Below are 18670 nucleotides of genomic sequence, written 5' to 3' on the forward strand. Positions count from 1 at the left end.
AGAACTATGTTCCAAAGAAGGGGTGGTAAGACCCCTCCCTGTGGAAATCCCCTCATGACCATAATAGGTCATGAGGGGTAGGTCTTATATAGTTATCACTGAATAGAGCATAAGATATTCTTACATAACTGATAAAAATCTCCTATTACAATCATTGAATCTACAGTTGATTCAATTGCAATGAAGAATGCAAGTGATTCATATCGCAATAAAGAATTAGACTTCAGCGAAATGTCATGCATCCAAAATGACCACCTACATACCGGTGTAGGGGTTTTTGAGGTGTTATTCAAATAAATTGTAAGAAGTTTATTCACCATCATGATGTCACAGTTTCACTACCCAACTATTTCAAGCGCACCATCAGGAATCATCTGTTGTGGTGTATTTTCCGCGTCCATTATTGAGTTCAGTAGGAAACTTGAGGGGTATCGATTGTTGGGGATGTCGAGCGTGACCAAGAGACCACAAAACACTGGCAACATGCGCACATGTTCCTAAAGTTCTGGCAGCTGAGTATTGGCACCTCTTATTGGGACTGGGAGGTGGAAGCTGTTGATGAGCGCACCAACGATTTGATATAGATCGCTAAGATTGTGGACGTGTGGCATTTCGATCGTTTTAGTAAAAAACTTAAACATAAATACTTTTCAAATTTGTGATGCACTGTTTGGGACCTTTGATGTAGTAATGAATATTACTGGCGTTTTATCCCAACACCAAAACGTTATTTTAACACCTCGGTACGTGTTTAGATCACCAAGTGATCATCTTTAAGAGGAAGATCAATATGTGCGTTATATTGTCATTACTTTAACCATGTAATGTTTCTTGGAACTAATAAAATTCATTATTATTATGATTATAATATAGCATATGGTACTGTACGTGTATATACACGTAGTCTTTTCTGTTTGTAATGTTATTATTATTTTTTTTGGTTTAACTACTATACCTTGTAGTACACATGTTCTAGTATGATATTACTTGACTAGTCTTATACTCGTACAACCTCAATTATATATAAGAAATGAAACTATTTGATTTATTTTGTGCGTGCAGGAATGAAAATTAACCAATCAGGAGCTACTCACTTAATCGATATAACTTTTTCATATTTTATGTAGGGAGTAACTCAACGTTATCTCTTCCTACTTTTTTGAAATCTTTGCAGTGATTATTTGGTTATTTTTTATAGCAATAATTGAATATTTGTGCTCTCCATGACATACATTTGAAAATATCTCCATCTCCATCAAGAATGGGTTCAAGTGATTACAACATCTGAATTTCATGCGTCTTACTCACTTTACATTTTATGTTGAATGCAATAAAATTAATGTGCCCGCTGTAACGTTGCAAACACAAAATATCCGACCCTTCAAATTAATTTGTCACTTCCTTTGACACTCGCGTCAGTTTGAACCGGAAAGCACTCGTCTTCATAATGACCTTTTGTTATCTTAGTTCGGCCCAATCACCAACCTCCTCTCTGTTATTCTAGGTCAGTGCGTCCAGACGCTCACCGTCCACGATGCTCTGCCGTCGCGACGCCTGCAACTCGTCTGTGATCTACCAGTGACTTAGTAAACACTCTCGATGGCCCTGCCTCCTCTCAGTTGCTCCCCCAGGGTCAAGGAAGACCTGGTGTACCCAATTACCTGCACCATGGCAACCAATCTATTGGCGCCCGTGAAGACCGAGCAGCAGATTCGTTTGAACTCCATGCTGGAAGATGATCCGAACGCCAACTGCGACGTGGCTCCGAAGAAGAGGTTGGGGCCCCGGTGGGGGCCGCAGCACAAGGGGGCCCAGGAGCTGGCTAACCTCTACAGCACCGGTGAGTGAGGTTTTCTGTTGGTTATCCAAATGTTATATTTTTTCTATTATAGTTTCAATATTGGGAAGAAGTAAATCTATTTCTACAATATATTTTTATTTGCTGTTGGAAAGTACATAGCTTTTAGAACCGTTTTAACAATCAACAACTTATTTTCTAAACTTATGAATAAACTTCTATCAATTTACAATCAAAATTAGTTGTAGAAGTGAATATATTGATCAAAATTCTAGACTACTCAAAAGATAGGATTATTTCTCACAAAAGTGAAAATTACACCCTGAGAGATGTGCTGTCAGCAATCATGCTTTTGAAGAAAGTCACAAAATAGACTGTACAACAAAAAACTTGACAATTGAAGGGAATGAAATTGAAAGATTATTCCTGGAAATGTATTTTATTCTATAATCAGATAACTGCCTTAATAGAAGGTCAGCGAAATAATTGCCTTTTTGCTTGTTTGCTTGACATCGATGAAAATATACATTTTCGAAGTACGAATAATTCTGAATTCTTACCAGAAGAATAGATAACTTTCTTTTTTTTTAATATATTTTGCATAATTTTGATAAATAATATAATTTTTCTTTCATCAGTCTATTACGCAAATCCATTTTACTCAATATTTTTTCCATAATAAAATAATAAATTTCTCTTCACATAACTAAGTATTGTGAAGTTTCTATTAATTATTTTTGAAATTTTATAAATTCGGCATTGAGTTTTTTTATTGATATTCATACTTCAACAGCAGATATCTCTCATGACACTAACACTAGAACTGATTTTATTGTTCCATGGTGTCAACATGGACATACATAATTTAAACTGATTTCCATGACATATGTCATTGTCATGTTTTTTGACTCTCTCTCTTCTTGGTACCAAGCACATAGTCTTATATTGATAAATGATATTTTTCAGCACTTTTATATGTCTTATCTAGAAATTTCAAGTAACTGTTGTGACTTGTCTGATTATACTGACATGTATCACTTTATAAATTTCACATCTCTTTTGACACGGCCAACCTCAATAACAGTCAGTTTTAACTTTGTTTTGTAAATTCAAATAATATTGTCATTATAACCTTTTTTAGCTTTTCCTTGAATATGATAATAGATTTTTAGACCAGGGCTGAAGCCTTCAAAAATGGTAAAAAGTGAAAAAAATTAATAGTGGGATGAAACTAATTAGAAAATGAGGAGAATATGCTAAAAATGAAAGGAAAAATAAATTACGGGCGATCTGAGTTAGGGAAGTGGCAGGGGGAGTTTTTGAGGCTAAAAAATGGTTTATCTCGATTTCCGGCAAAACTTCAAGTCCTATGGAAAAAAGTTGAATAGCAATGTTGTAGGTAATAAAAGGATCTACAGGATCTACAACTTTTGTATTCGCCATTCTTTCTCATAGTCTCAAAATTCATGTGAAAAATTTAAATAACCAAGTTTTTGCTTTTTTATCTTTTTCAAAAAAAAACTTTTCTCTACTAAATTTGGTGAAAACTTACTTTTTCATGTCCCAAATACACTGTAATTCATTTGATTCAGAATATTAGTTTTTTCAACTTATTTTGACTTGATATCAAAAAAGCATCCTAATTTTCAATCAAAAATTCTCGTGTCAAAATATCAGTTTTTTTCAAAAAGTCGGTGTGTGCTTTTTGTTCTTTGAAGACTCTTCTTTCTGATGGTCTAAAAAAATATACATTACTATAGTAAATGTTCTCAGAAAATGCCAAAAATCGAAAAAAAAATCGAATTCGATTTTTTTCAATAAAAATTAATTGGCGCTCCGGGGCGACTTCATTGATTCCAGTGGCGCATTTGCTTTTTCAGCTGCAGGAAAACTCGGAAAAACCTGCAGCACCACATCATCTGAAGTTCTTGATCTGCCAATAATCTCATAAAACAGAATGTAGGGTGTCTCCAGAGGCTCCAACAAATTCAATACATCGCCAGAACACTTGGTGACACGACTATCGTCAAACTTAAACCAGTCCGTTTCGTCTTTGACCAAGGCGTAATAATGACCAAATGCTAGATTGAAATATGCATCTATTTCGAACCTTCCAAAGAGTTTCTTGCTTCCGTCAGAGGTTGAGTCTTGTTTGAAGATCATCAGTGTTATTATTAGATTGACTGGTGCCTCAGCTATACTTGTTTCCTTATAACAGTCAGTTAGTTTGTCGTATTTTTGGCAATACAGTCGATCATCACCTGTTAAAAATTACATTTTCAGATGATTTAACAATAAGCTTTGCGCGGAGTGGTTATTAGTCATATTAGGAAAAGCTAGATGAAGTTCCAGAAATTCACATAAGTTTTCGCTACCTCTTGAACATTTACTACAAAGTGAACAAGTGAGGATTTTTCCAGCAAAAGATTTACAAACACAAGACGAGATGGACTACAATAATTAACAAAACACTTCAAATGAATTCGATAAAAACATATCAGCTCGTTTCAGAAATGTGCCTGATTTAGTCGCAATAAAAGCTCATTCTCACACTGTTTGTATGGCTCATTTTTATAACAAAAGAACTGAATGAAAAAGGAATGCTCAGCATGTGAAAACACTAAGAATTTTATTAATTATCTCAATAATATTTATTAGTTAATTGACCAGAATATTCTTCCAAAATACAAATCATGAAATTATAAAACAACAACAAAAATTAATTGGCGCTCCGGGGCGACTTGATTGATTCCAGTGGTACACTTGCTTTTTCAGCTGCAGGAAAAGCCGAAAAAACCTGCAGCACCACATTGTCTGGAGATCTTGATCTTATTAATCATATCTTTGACAACGAAACTGAATGTAAATTTTCTATCAATGAAATGAAAGAGGTAAATTGATGGATGTAGCCGTTACTACGTGGTAGGAGATCATGATGAAAAGTGAAATGAAAATTTCTATGTTTTTTAACACTTTTATTAATAACTAACGTTACTGCAGTTTCGTCCCATATGGACATTCTCAAACTTGAACAATAAACTCTTATTTATAAACATAGAAATAAAAGAGGGATTTTCAGGAGATCTCACAGACCACACAACTATTAAAAATAAATTGAAAGAGCATTTTCAGAACGATATCGAATTTCATTTTAGTAAAAGAGACATGATAATTTTATACAGAAATAGTAGGTAGGTAGGTCTAAAGTGAGTGGGTCTATTCGACCCTCCACCGCAACCCATAAGGGTTTATTGTGGCTCACATCTCTTCACACTCGGCCAAATAAACCCAGCTTCTTAACGAAGCCGATTAGTTTGTATGGTATTTCAGATCAGATGGTGAGAGTACGGATCTGCCGAACTCAAAGAACCTGATACGGTCCCCAGCGGGGCAGGCACAAAGCATATGCTCTGCAGTTTCATCATTTCGCAAACAGAGGCGACACACACTGTCTTTCGACAGTCCAAGTCTCTGCATGTGATGATTCAAATGACCTGTAAGAAGGCCTGATAGACATCGTAGTTCATCCCTACTGTAGTCCATCAACTGTTTGGTATCAAGCTTCGAAGGGTGAATAAACGCCTTGGATTGAGCCAATCCTGGAAGATTCTGCCAGAAGTCCATAACTCTTCTTGCCATCCAGGTGTTCAGTGTTTGTTAGGCAAAGCCCAAAGCGATGCCAATGACAGGTTCTGGTCCAATGAAGCCGCTTGCAGCACCCTCCTTTGTAATAGGGGAGCCCAAGTGGGGATTTCGGGATTTACTAAAGCGCGGCAGATTAATATACAGGGGGATACCTTGTACCCGGTTAAGTACCTCCACCAAATATGAGCCCCATATATAAAGTCGCCTGTGAGGGAGAAAGGATCAGATTAGTAAAAAAAATTAATCATTAGAAATTCTCGAGCGCGTCAGATTAAGGTAGGGTGAATTAATTACCAACTAAAAAGTTTATATTCCAGTAATCTGACAATTTGAGAGTGACGTAAAGAAAGGGGAGGGCAGCAAAGTTGTAAAAAGATAACGTCATTTCGACATTCTGGAGCGTAGCAATTTTTTTTTTTATTTTGAAGGAAATAATTCAAGGATAACGAAAAATATATAATCTGACGATTTCCGCAAGTCGAAATAACAAAAATTCGTCGATGAAGTTTGATGCGTGCAGCTGTGTGATACTTATATTTCCCACTCCGAGTTTCTATTCCTCTATTCTCTATTCACTTTTTCTTCATCTATTACTCTCTCACTCCGTCCCCACTCTGAATTCTGTTGCCATGACGCCATCACAGCTGATCACAGAGACTCGTTCGTGATGAAGATAAAGATGATGATTAATTAATCAATTAATTGATGGATGCAGCCTTTACTACGTGGTAGAAAATCATAATGAAGAAAAGAGAAATTAAACTTTCTATGTTTTTTACCTTTTTTATTTGTAAGTAACGTTACTGCAGTTTCGTCCTATAAGGACATTTTCAAACTTATATATCGTATAAGTTTGTATAAGTTTGAAAATTTCCTTATACATTATATAAGTTTGAAAATGTCCTTATAGGACGAAACTGCAGTAACGTTAGGTTCAAATAAAAGTGGTAAAAACATAGAAAGTTTCATTTCTCTTTTCTTCATTAATTAATCAATTGGTTATAAAAAATTAATTTTTTAGTCATTTTTTTCAAATTATTCTTTTATAAATACAAGTATTCTACTTAAAAAAACATACACCTATTTATTTGCATGCTATTTCCTAAGCTTCACAATCAATAAGATTCAATGAATTAAAAAAAAATTAAAAAAATATTGTGTGCATCAGATCGAAATCGTCAGATTATTGAATGAGAGCTTTTCTTTTGTTGCACTTAACACCCCCTTAGAAAATCTGACGCGCTCAATTAAATTTTTTTTCTTTCACTTTCAACCCTTACGTACAACCACCCACATCATGCAAACGATCAGATTAACATACCAACATTATTTAAAAATACGTAGGACATTGATGCTATCAATATCTGACGCGCTCGAGTATGTCCATGCAACAGTATTTTTTAACATATTTAAAAATCTATAGCCGCTTCCCCCACCGATGTAAAGGTATATATTATATAACATTTTTTTCTTCTTATCATCTAAGCTTTGCAACCTGATATGTCTCAGTGACGCTCGAGTAAATCCCCATTTTGCATCGTAGGCTCCCCTGCTATTGCAAAAGAGTCAGCAGCTTCATTGCCTTCCAGAAATAGTACTGCAAGTAAGAAACTCTGCAAAGACTGGTACGATAAAAGATTGAAAAGTGAAGGAGACGAACGATCTAGAATTGTTCAAATGGCTGCTGAAATTGTTTTAGAAGATATACGTTCAAAAGTATAGGATATGAATTACTACGAAATTTCATATTTGAACGAAGGATGTTCCCGAAACTTTGAAAGTTTTTTTGAATATTCTGTGTAAAAGTAATGAAGAAAAAAGTACAAATAACGTTCGTAGGATGAATGAAAAAGTGGCCACAATGTATCATTGCATCATCACATCTGTAAAGCCACAATGGGTGGAATAATGGTTGTTACTCCGGCGTCTAGTGTTACTTCAAAAAAAACCATCTCTAGATTGAAACAGATTCCATCTGCTGAAGAGATAGGCGAAATCAGTTTGTGAAATTGAAACGTTTTGAAAACAAAAATTCCGATGGATTGAAAACAGTTCAGATGAAAGATGTCTTTGAAGAAGATGTCGTAACATCTAAAATATCTTGTCCGAAATTTCTTCGGCAGATTTTACATGGTCTTATTTCAAATTTGCAAACAACAAATCCGATGGTGGGAATGGGTTCATGGAAAAGGTACACACTAATTTGACTTATCATACTTCAAAAATGATTCCTGTGCCGTTCATAAAAAATCCACCGAGTGATGATACCATTTCTTCATCGTTGGTAGAAGCGGCTAAACAATACCGAAAACGAGCAAAATATTGTGTTCGTAACGTTTGACCAACCAATAGTACGATTTACATGTATATTTATATTTCATGAGATTTTCTATGACATGAATGTAATTAGAATTTAATGAATAAACTTTTTAACTGAATAAAATTGCAGCAATCACATTTTTTTGATGAAATTGTACATAATTATTAAAAAAATCGAATTCGAGTTTTTTTCGATTTTTGGCATTTTCTGACAACATTTACTATAGTACCTGATGATATTTTTTTACATCATCAGAAAGAAGAGTCTTTAAAGAACAGAAAGCACACCCCGACTTTTTGAAAAAAGCTGATTTTGACGCGAGAATTTTCGATTGAAAATTAGTGTGCTTTTTTGATATCGAGTCAAAATAAGGTGAAAAAATAAATATTTCAAATCAAATGAATTTTCATACAAATTTTGAGGTTATGCGAAAAAAATTTTGATACAAAAGTAATAGAGATGTTTTTATTATCTACAACTTTGCCATTCAACTTTTTTCCATAGGACTTGTAGTTTTACCGGAAATCGAGATGAACCATTTTTTAGCCTTAAAAACTCACCCCTTCCACTTTCCTTTCATTTTTAGCATATTCTCCTCATTTTCTAATTAGTTTCATCCCACTATTAATTTTTTTCACTTTTTACCATTTTTGAAGTCTTCAGCCCTGGTCTAAAAATCTGTACCCTGGGAATTCTATAGGTCTTCTAACTGGAACCATAAATGTGCGGTTGACTCCTATTCTTGACTCCGTGCGTTTGTGTTGTTTCCTGTTTTCGGCAAACAAGTGTTGTCATCTATACACTTGGCTGCACCGCGCTGATGAGGCCAATAGCCAGAAACACGTGTCCGCGGTTTGCCTCCCTTTTTGGAGTGTTGTATATATATATATATATATATATATATATATATATATATATATATATATATATATATATATATATATATATATATATACAACACTCCAAAAAGGGAGTGTATATATATATATATATATATATATATATATATATACAGGGTGTCCCTGGACTTCCTCTTTTCCTCTCGGGAATGTATAGATGGGGTCAAAATATCACCAGTACTTCATATAACTTTTTTTCCTAAAATCCTTCGTTACCAAGTAACGGGCCCTCTAAGTTACAAAATGAAAAATGTTTTTCTTTGATAACTTTTCAAGTGAATATTCAAAATCATCCAAATTTTGGTAATTGACTAAACAAATGAATTCCGTCGATGAGCTTTCATGCAGGAGTCAGTTGTTTTGCTACAAAGTCAGGAACGGACTACCCCCGATGGTCCACACCCCAAAACTTTGAAATGACAGATATTTTTCAATATTTTTCAACAAAATAAGGTTACTTGGACAATTTTATGAATAAAAGTACTCGTGTGGAAAGTCGATCGGGGCAACGAGTCTTGATAAAAATGTAGTTCTACTCGACGACATCAAACCCGCTCGTCCACCATTATTTGAAATGAATAATTATCAAAGCAGAAATAATAATGATAACGTTAATTCAACATCATTTATAACAGGAATAATACAAAGTATGCTAAAATGAAGTCGTAAACAAAAAGTACAGTACCTATATGGAAGTTCAAGTCACAATTGTGATAGCAGATATTTTTTCAAAAGAAATATCAAGTTCTGTAGATTCGTGGTGTTTTTAAACTAACAAGCTACTCTACTATGAAATATCGAATTCATTCCATATTTTGTATGTACATAATACGTGTGGAATAATCACGTTTCGTGTTGATCAGTTATCTGAATCTCATGAAACTCAACATTCGAATGTTTCAAATTCTTCTTCACAGCTAAACTGTTGAGGAGTTTCACTGATAATTATAATTTTATGGGAGAAATTCTTTAACACGAATCTAAATTTAGCTGAAAAAACGCACTTCGGAAAAAATATTTACTATACTAATAAAAAGCAAACGAATGAACTACAAAAACGGCTGCACATGATCAGGTGAAAAATATCCAGGGAATAATTATGTTCCATTTCTTTCACAGATGTTGACAAAAAAAACCGTTTAGAAAGTTTTGATAAAAAATGAGAAACTGGAATGCGATTTTGTTTTGTTGAGTGGTGCGTTGTCATATGACTATCATTGTATTGTCAATATTCTATAGGATATTTTGAATTTTTTTGATATGGCCGAACAGTTTACATTCAATGAATATGCAGATATGCATGTATTTTATGGACGAGCATTTTGTAATGCTGCAGAAGCTCGTCGTCTGTATTCCGAGCATTTTCCCAATCGAACGGTACCGTCAAGAGAAACATTCGAGCGTGTCGATCGCAGCTTGAGGGAGACAGGTATGTAATAATTGATAATTAATTTGAGCACGTTGTTTTATTTCGATATTATTGTAGGTACAGTTTTGCCAAAACGAGGTGGTGAGGGCGCTCCTAGGACTGTACGTACCGTTGTATTGGAGGAAATTATTTTGGAAGCCGTCGCTGATGATCCTTCAATGAGCATCAGAAATCTATCAGAACAGTTCCATACATCCAAGTCCACCATTCATAGAATAATTAGGGAACAACTGCTCCACCCATTTCACATCCAGAAGGTACATGCCATGACACCTCAAGATTTTCCAGCACGACTGGAATATGCCAATTGGTTCATGGATAGGCAAAGAGAGGATATGACTTTTATTAATCGAGTTTTATTCACTGATGAAGCAGGTTTCAGTAGAGATGGAGTTATCAACTCTCATAATCTCCATATATGGGCCGAAGAAAATCCCCATGGGATATTGCAAACCAAACACCAACGGAAATTCAACGTGAATGTTTGGGCTGGTATCATAGGAAACCATCTTATAGGACCATTCGTTCTACAGGACCGATTGAATGGAGAACGTTATTTGGAGTTCATTCAGAACGATTTGAATGGACTTTTGGAACATGTTCCATTGCAAACCCGAAGAGATATGTGGTTTATGCATGATGGCGCTCCTCCTCATTTCAGTTTGATTGTGCGTGACCATCTGAACCATATTTTCCACAATAGATGGATTGGTAGAGATGGCCATATTCATGGCCATCGCGGTCTCCGGATTTAAATCCATTGGATTTCTTTCTGTGGGGGCATCTAAAAAGCCTTGTTTACGCTACACCTATTCACACAAGAGATGCATTGTTGAATAGAATAACATTACATTGTGAAGCCATACGAAACGACCCTGGAATGCTATTTCAAGTACAGAGAGGGTGTCTTCGCAGACTAAGAAAATGTATAGAGAGAGAAGGTGGTCATATCGAGCAGCTTCTGTAGCGGATTTTTCATTTCTGTTTGCTCTTGAGGCTCTTGAGTTTCGTTAGTTAAACGTGTTTGCATTATAAAAATTCGTTATGAACCTTTTACCTATCATTTCCATTTTCCTTAAAAACTAATATTTTCGAATAATGGTAGACATCTCAGGATAAATGTTGTTGAATTAACGTTATCATTATTATTTCTGCTTTGATAATTATTCATTTCAAATAATGGTGGACGAGCGGGTTTGATGTCGTCGAGTGAAACTACATTTTTATCAAGACTCGTTGCTCTGATCGACTTTCCACACGAGTACTTTTATTCATAAAATTGTCCAAGTAACCTTAATTTGTTGAAAAATATTGAAAAATATCTGTCATTTCAAAGTTTTGGGGTGTGGACCATCGGGGGTAGTCCGTTCCTGACTTTGTAGCAAAACAAAAGACTCCTGCATGAAAGCTCATCGAAGGAATTCATTTGTTTAGTCAATTACCAAAATTTGGATGATTTTGAATATTCACTTGAAAAGTTATCAAAGAAAAACATTTTTCATTTTGTAACTTCGAGGGCCCGTTACTTGGTAACGAAGGATTTTAGGAAAAAAGTTATATGAAGTACTGGTGATATTTTGACCCCATCTATACATTCCCGAGAGGAAAAGAGGAAGTCCAGGGACACCCTGTATATATATATATATATATATATATATATATATATATATATATATATATATATATATATATATATATATATATATATATATTAATCCGTGTTCTGTCTTTTTCTCACTGGGGCTAATTTCACGACGTTTCGTCAAAGTTTCATTTGCCTTCTACTGCTGATGTTTCCTTGTTGTTGGATCAGACTGACCTTGATACATCTTGTTCTCATTTGGTGTTCAGAATTAGCTTGACCTTGCTTAAACTACTTTTTAGTATATTGGGATGGTGTTAATGTTTACCTGAGTTTCTTCTTCTCGTTTAACCTATTCTTTCCGTAAAGGTTTACAATGTGGAGAAGTTTCGTCTGAATATGAAAACTAATTAATGTGATGGAACTGCCCGGTACTTGATGTTTCAACAACGTATTCAACAACGGTTATAAGGTCGAATAGATCAGGAGTATTTGATTTCAGTTGTGGTTCTTGACTCTAACTATATAGGCCAAACAAGGAAAACGTTTTCTCAGAGAATAAATGACCATAGGAATGGTTTTTGAATGTGAACACCAATTACACATTTGCATGTTTTTTTTTGACAGAGAGACTTTAACTCAACGACGACGACTACATTCAGAACAGAAATGTTTGAAACTCAATCTTCTGGAATGCTTGAAAATCGATAGATTTGAGAATTCGGAAAATTCACTGAAGGACAGAATTGAATTGTATTCTTCCTCTTTTTTGAATGCCTTTTCTTATATGGAAATTGGTAATTAGTTTTTTACATGTCTATTCAAGGAGTTGCAAAATTAATCATAAAGTAGGTTTTTTTTCAGTTTTGCGAAACACGTGTTACGGTTTTGTAAACTGTTTTGTGAAAATATCACAATAAAATGTTACTTGAATGAAGAGGCCGTGTCTTGTTAAAGTTTATTCCCGTTTCGTTTAAACCGTACAATTTGTTTGCCCTGTGATTTACCTAGCGGAATTTCTAAGTATTCTCTATGCGAGTTAAATGTTCTTTAGTACCTGTTAACTTGAACGGCTTCTGCGAGTGCATTATGGTGGACAAAGCTCGCAATTACTGCCTCAATAAAATAACAATGTTTTCCTATGCCTCAAAGCTCTCCAGCGTCATCGATACTTGGTTTGATCTCGACACAATATAGCATTTTAGTTATTTCCGGTTCTTTTTCATTTACCGAACTAGGCCAGTTATCAAATATCGATTCGAAGTTTTCGGGAACGGGATATAAATCAGATGGTGACTCTAATAAGGGTCTTTTTGGGAGAGTTTGGAAGTACGTCTCCCACCTCTTTAGCCTTTGAATATTATACAGGGGGCACATAAATTATGGCAACCTCAAATAGCTCATGCATTGTGGAGAAGTGAAACAAAATCACAAAAAAAGCATATCCTAGTCTAGTTTTTGAGTTCGTTATAGTCCGGTCAATGAATATATTGTAGAGTGCCTGATTACAGGATTTCGTTAAGAGTAGTGAGTAGGTAAAAGGTAAACATTCACCGGAAACGGTGAATTATAGGAAAATGTTTTTTTTTTTTTTTTATATAAAAATGAAAGCTGATTAAATTTTCTTTGAAGTTATTTTTATTAATATTGGTCGATTTCCAACAGTTTCCGAGATATATGTTGTTAAAAATCGATAATTTTTGAAAATATTTTTTTTATTTGGAATAAGTACAGTACAATTTTCTTATGAATTTGTAAAAGATATTATTAGATACATTGTCATCACTTTCAATTGACTGCACGAAGTTTTGCAAGAATCACGATAATCAAAATTGGCTTGACAACTGAAAATTTCAGAGATATAGGAATGAGGTAGAGAAAATACCCCCTTTTTAATATAGGGTCATTCATTAGGCCTTTTCTATCTTCAAATTTGAATAAAACAAAGTGGTTGTGAGACATCATCGAAATTGTTATTCCTTCGAAAGACCTATTGATGCCATTATGTGTTTAATATAACATCGTTCAAATATCCGCCAGGGGTTCTCTGTATGGAGTGCATTCGAAACGTCCAGTTTTTGATGACTCTGGCGCATAAATCAAGCTGAATGTGACCAATAGCATTGGTTATGTTGGCATGGTTTTCAGGACCATTATGGTTTGTGGCTTATTCGCATACACCTGCGACTCAAGAAAACCCCAGAAGAAAGGTCTAACGGTGTCAAATCGCGCGAACTCGCTTGTCAGTTCACATCACCTCCACGTGAGATGACCATGCCCTCAAATCGCTCGTGTAGAATATGGCATGAACTGCATGGTAAGTAGCGTCGTCATGATGAAACCACATGTGGTTGTGTCCAGATCATCCAACCCTAATAGCACAACTTAGTCCCATGGACGGTATTGCGACGTCCTCCCCGGACATTCAGTACTTCCCTAGGATGTACAGTTTTGAAGTACAATGGACGTCCTATGGACATTCTTGGGACGTACAAATGTCCTGATGTTGAACATTATCTGAACGTCCGCCATGGACATTATCTGTACGTCCTTCATGGACATTATCTGTACGTCCTTCATTGACATATGTTGGATTAGAATGGCCCATATTACATATGGTCCATAGGACTACATTTTCAGTTCAGTTGACGTTCAATGGACGTCTGTGAGACGTAAAAGGTTATATTCGAAATATAATTTGGATTTTTACCGTGGATATAATTCTGAAGTTCGTTCGGAATATCAAAAGGGTACAATATACATGCCACTTTTGTGAAATTGTGAAATGGGTCATATTCTGAAATTAATTTGAGAATTTTTCAGAAATATCCACAGTAAAACATTCAAATCATATATAATTGAGAAAATGAGCGGATAAAAGTTAAAAATAAAATATATTTCTCATAAAATTAAACTAATGAATTATACCTAAATGAAACAGAAAAAAATAACTGTTAAAAATAAAATATTTCTCATAAATTCATAAAATAATTATTTCATATGTTTTTTTTTGTTCTGCAAGAAGTCTTTCTTTGGCCCTTCTTAAAATCTTCTTTATTGCATCTTCAATGTCCTTGTTAGGTGCCAGTGTTGAAGCCAATGAAATCATACTCCCAACCAGAGAAAAATAAATGTACCAGATCTGGTGCATGTATCGTATGCTCATATAGAAGACATCCCATTTTATACGAATTTTTTTATTTATATATATATATATATATATATATATATATATATATATATATATATATATATATATATATATATATATATATATATATATAAGAACGCTTTAAAAACGTCGTTTGACGGACCTCACTTGTGCATTGAACAAAAAATGGACGTTCGGGGCGTACGTCCTATTAACGTCCAATATTTGACATCCACGGGACGTACATTTATAGTCCACGGACATCTCGACTAAAAATGGACCTAAATGGGACGTCCCGAGGATGTTGTGTGCTATTAGGGAATTCAAACCAAAAGAAGTTGGTAATCATCGACCTATAGTGCTCGCCTTTGACAGTAGTGGCCCGGCTGACGTCGTTCTTAAAAAAATATGGACCGATGACGCCGCCAGCCCATAATCAACATCAAACAGTAACTTCTGCAGGATGCATTGGACGCTCTTGGATCTCATGTGGTTTGTTATCGTCCCAAATTCGACAATATTCTTTGTTCACGTACCTATTCATCCGGAAATGGGCCTCATCGCTGAAGATGATTTTTCGATGATAATTAGGGTCGGTTGCCAACTGCTCCAGACTATTCGAATCATAAGATCATCATGAGCATAAAACATCATTTACATAAACTATGAAACAGAGTAGGTCCTAAGACCGACCCTTGAGGAACTCCATATGTAACCAATTGAATATCAGATTTGTTTTCATCACAATACGCCCCTTGTCGCCTCTTACGTTCACGATTTATTATTTGTTTGTCTATGTTCGTAGGTCAAAGCAACATGGCATGAGGGTTTGTCGAATCATTTCTATGTATGGCAGCTTCCTGAAAGAATGTTCCCTGCAAGTGGCCGTCGATGGATATCTCTCGAATACTTTCACATCGGCTACGGAGGCACATCTTCACCGGCAGCAGGAGGTTGCATATCTTAACGAGGATCCAGAAGTGATTTTGAATCGGGGTGAAAGTAACCAGGTTCAATTCAATGCCACAAAAACCCAGGCATCGATTTTATGCAAGTAGATGAATGTCTCCGAACCGGATATAATAATGTCAGCACAGACAATTCTGATTTCTGCTTTAATAAGTTTGTTGGGGGTTAAAATGGACACCAATTTGTCTTGACACAATCATGTCGCTGGAATTACACAGACTGCTTCTCAAAAGCTTGGAACAATGTTCCGAACCAGAAAATTGTACACACCTTGGCAACATTTGATACTTCATGAAGCTCAGATCAGACCTTCTTTGGAGTATTGTTCTCATGTATGGAGCTCTGCCCCCAAACATACCCTGAAGTTGCTGGATTCCATCCAGAAAAGAGCCATCCGCCTGATTGGAGACGCGAACATCACTTGCAACCTTGATAGCCTGGAGCATCGAAGAAAGGTTGGAGATTTGTCTCTCTTCTATAGATACTTTCACGGGTGGTGTACAAGTGACTTGACACATTTGATTCCACCAAGAGCGGCACATATCAGAAACATGCGTTTCTGATATGTGCTCTCTCTCCCATCTGGAGAACTGCGTTTATGTGGAATAAACTTCTTGAGAACGTTTTTCCAGGTGGATTTAATCTCCAGCGATTCAAATCCAATGTGAATCGCTACTTTTGCACAAGCACCGCTCTGAGAGCGCCTTAAGGATTTTCCTGTAGTACTTATGTCTTGTCCTTACAATAAACATCCCGAATTTCGTGGTATAACGATTTCTGTTAGAGAAATTCACGTGAGGCTTAGTTAGTACTAAAGTTCAACTGAAACTCGAGCGTTCATTCAGGAAATATTTCACCGTCACAAAACCGAAAAGTAACATTTTACGTCGCTCCCCGTTTCAAAAATAAATCATGGCCCATAAGCCTATCTGGCCTACTACAGTTTCATTTCAGTGAATGAAATTCCTCATCGCTGACATAACATTTGGCGACAAATATCCAATCCGAACTAATTTTAGCGGTGCTGTCAGTGTGACCAACTCTCTTCAATGAATAGAGAGAATGACGATAACGTTCAGGATTCTCAATTCGCTGCACCGCCTTCAATTCGAATTATGCAGGATATTGGGCGGGGGCGGCAACCACAGACGTTATGCTCGGCAATTTCTTGACCGTTGACCTAGTCTCTATTACTTGGATGGCCACGGTGGAAGGGATAACAAATTGTGTTTCTGAAATGTTCAAATTTCCCAAAAATTGCACATCCATGATAATTATATGATTTTCGCAATAAATTTTATTCAAAACGCGTGTCGCTATACGGTAGCTTCATTAGTAACTGTTTTTTTTTTCTCCAAGGACCGAATACAAGCACTACAGGAAAATCCTTAAGACGCTTTGGGAGCGGTGCCTCAATCTACTTATCTTCTATCTACTATGTATGACGGATATCCATTACTATTGGCTTTTTCCTTTATAAGGTTATTGCTTCTCTATTTCCCTAAAAATTATTCACTATCAATTTTCTCTCAATTGATGATAGTTCTAGAGGCGTGGCTAATACGGTATTTCAATAACGTGTTTTCGTTCCCTTTTTTGATTAGATATGTCAATTCCTATGAATAATGATCTTTATCTCTTCAAATAATGCTAAACAAGGGTAATGTGGCATATTGCAATCTACGAGGTGTGTTCTAAAAGTTAATTGTGAACCTTAGGGATAAATACATAGCAGCCTATTCTTTGAATATATAACGATCATCAAACTGATAATTGCGTGATTTTTACCTAATCAATGTTCATCTTTTTAGAATCGACCAGATTATAGCCTTGAAGCCCAAATGCTACTTAATTTTTTACTTACTTGTGGTCATGAAAACTATTCCGTCAGATATACCTATTACAATTTCAAATAGCCCAGGTGAGTTGAATGTTAATCACTGGAGATCAAACGGTCAAAATTCATTTACTTTCGTGCTGAACCTATGAGGTTTTTGTCCAAATAGAATCTTTTTATGAAAATGGTGGCAACCAATGTAAAACTCACAGGTGTAATCCTAACATTTTACCTCATTCACTCCACATTTTTATCACTATGTTGGGACATAAAAAAATAGGCGGGGCTTCGGTTTGTGTTATACTTCAATTTTACCGCCTTTGCCCCATATTTTTATCACTATGTTGGAACATAAAAAGTACCATTGATTTCCCTTATCTGGGACATAAAGTAGGTATTCAGGCCAACGAAAACAATCAGAGTCTAAGATCAGTTAAGGAACCCGGGCAGGTATACAGGTTGTATACTAGATCCTTTGTAGCCGTGGACACAAAAGACAAATCAGTAGTGAGGAAACATGCTCTCAGAGCAGCTACCAACGTTATTGCGTTCGAAGAGATTCAATAACTTGCTAGAAATTAGAAGCTACTGTCCAAGACTATAATAAAGAGATATAAAAATAGATACTCAAAAAAGCAGGAGCAGTTTCAACGGAAACGAAGAGGCAATTATCGTCAATAAAATCTGGCTACCTGTATTGAATGTAATACTACCTGAGATTCAAACTTCGAATCAAAAATTAATACTTTCTCTGTTCTCTGAATGTAGTATCTGCTGTGAGAACAATCCGAGGACTTTGTTGCCTCATCGACTGTGATAATTTCTACTGCAGTAGTTGTCGAAATGGCAGGCATACAAATCTGCAGACGTCGGCCATCAAACCTGTACATATTCGATAGATTCATAGATTCTATTTAAGACAATGAAAGTGGGAACCTCAAAACTTGTCAACAACATCCAACAAATTTTACTACATCATGACAATAGAAGAAATAGTGGAAACAGTGTATTGCAGCCACGGGGGAAGCAAGTAGGTGTGA

General features: G+C 35.6%; 1 protein-coding gene across 2 annotated transcripts in view; it reads left to right on the top strand.

The window, feature by feature from the left end:
• Positions 1–18670, top strand: part of Kua (Plasmanylethanolamine desaturase Kua) — a 61838-nt gene that overhangs the window by 18502 nt on the left and 24666 nt on the right. Inside the window, exon 2 of one of the 2 annotated variants that reach the window (XM_074175030.1) lies at positions 1505–1840. In XM_074175030.1, coding sequence (XP_074031131.1) covers positions 1600–1840 — 241 coding nt within the window. In that variant the 5' untranslated portion in view covers positions 1505–1599. Of the gene's footprint in view, positions 1–1330; positions 1841–18670 lie in introns of those variants that run through there. The other variant, XM_023165031.2, reaches the window with a different exon arrangement.

This window comes from Leptinotarsa decemlineata, unplaced genomic scaffold (assembly GCF_025532065.1).
Source record: "Leptinotarsa decemlineata unplaced genomic scaffold, Ldec_3_MD MMD2_tig00000882_RagTag_RagTag, whole genome shotgun sequence".
NCBI classification, from domain to species: domain Eukaryota; kingdom Metazoa; phylum Arthropoda; class Insecta; order Coleoptera; family Chrysomelidae; genus Leptinotarsa; species Leptinotarsa decemlineata.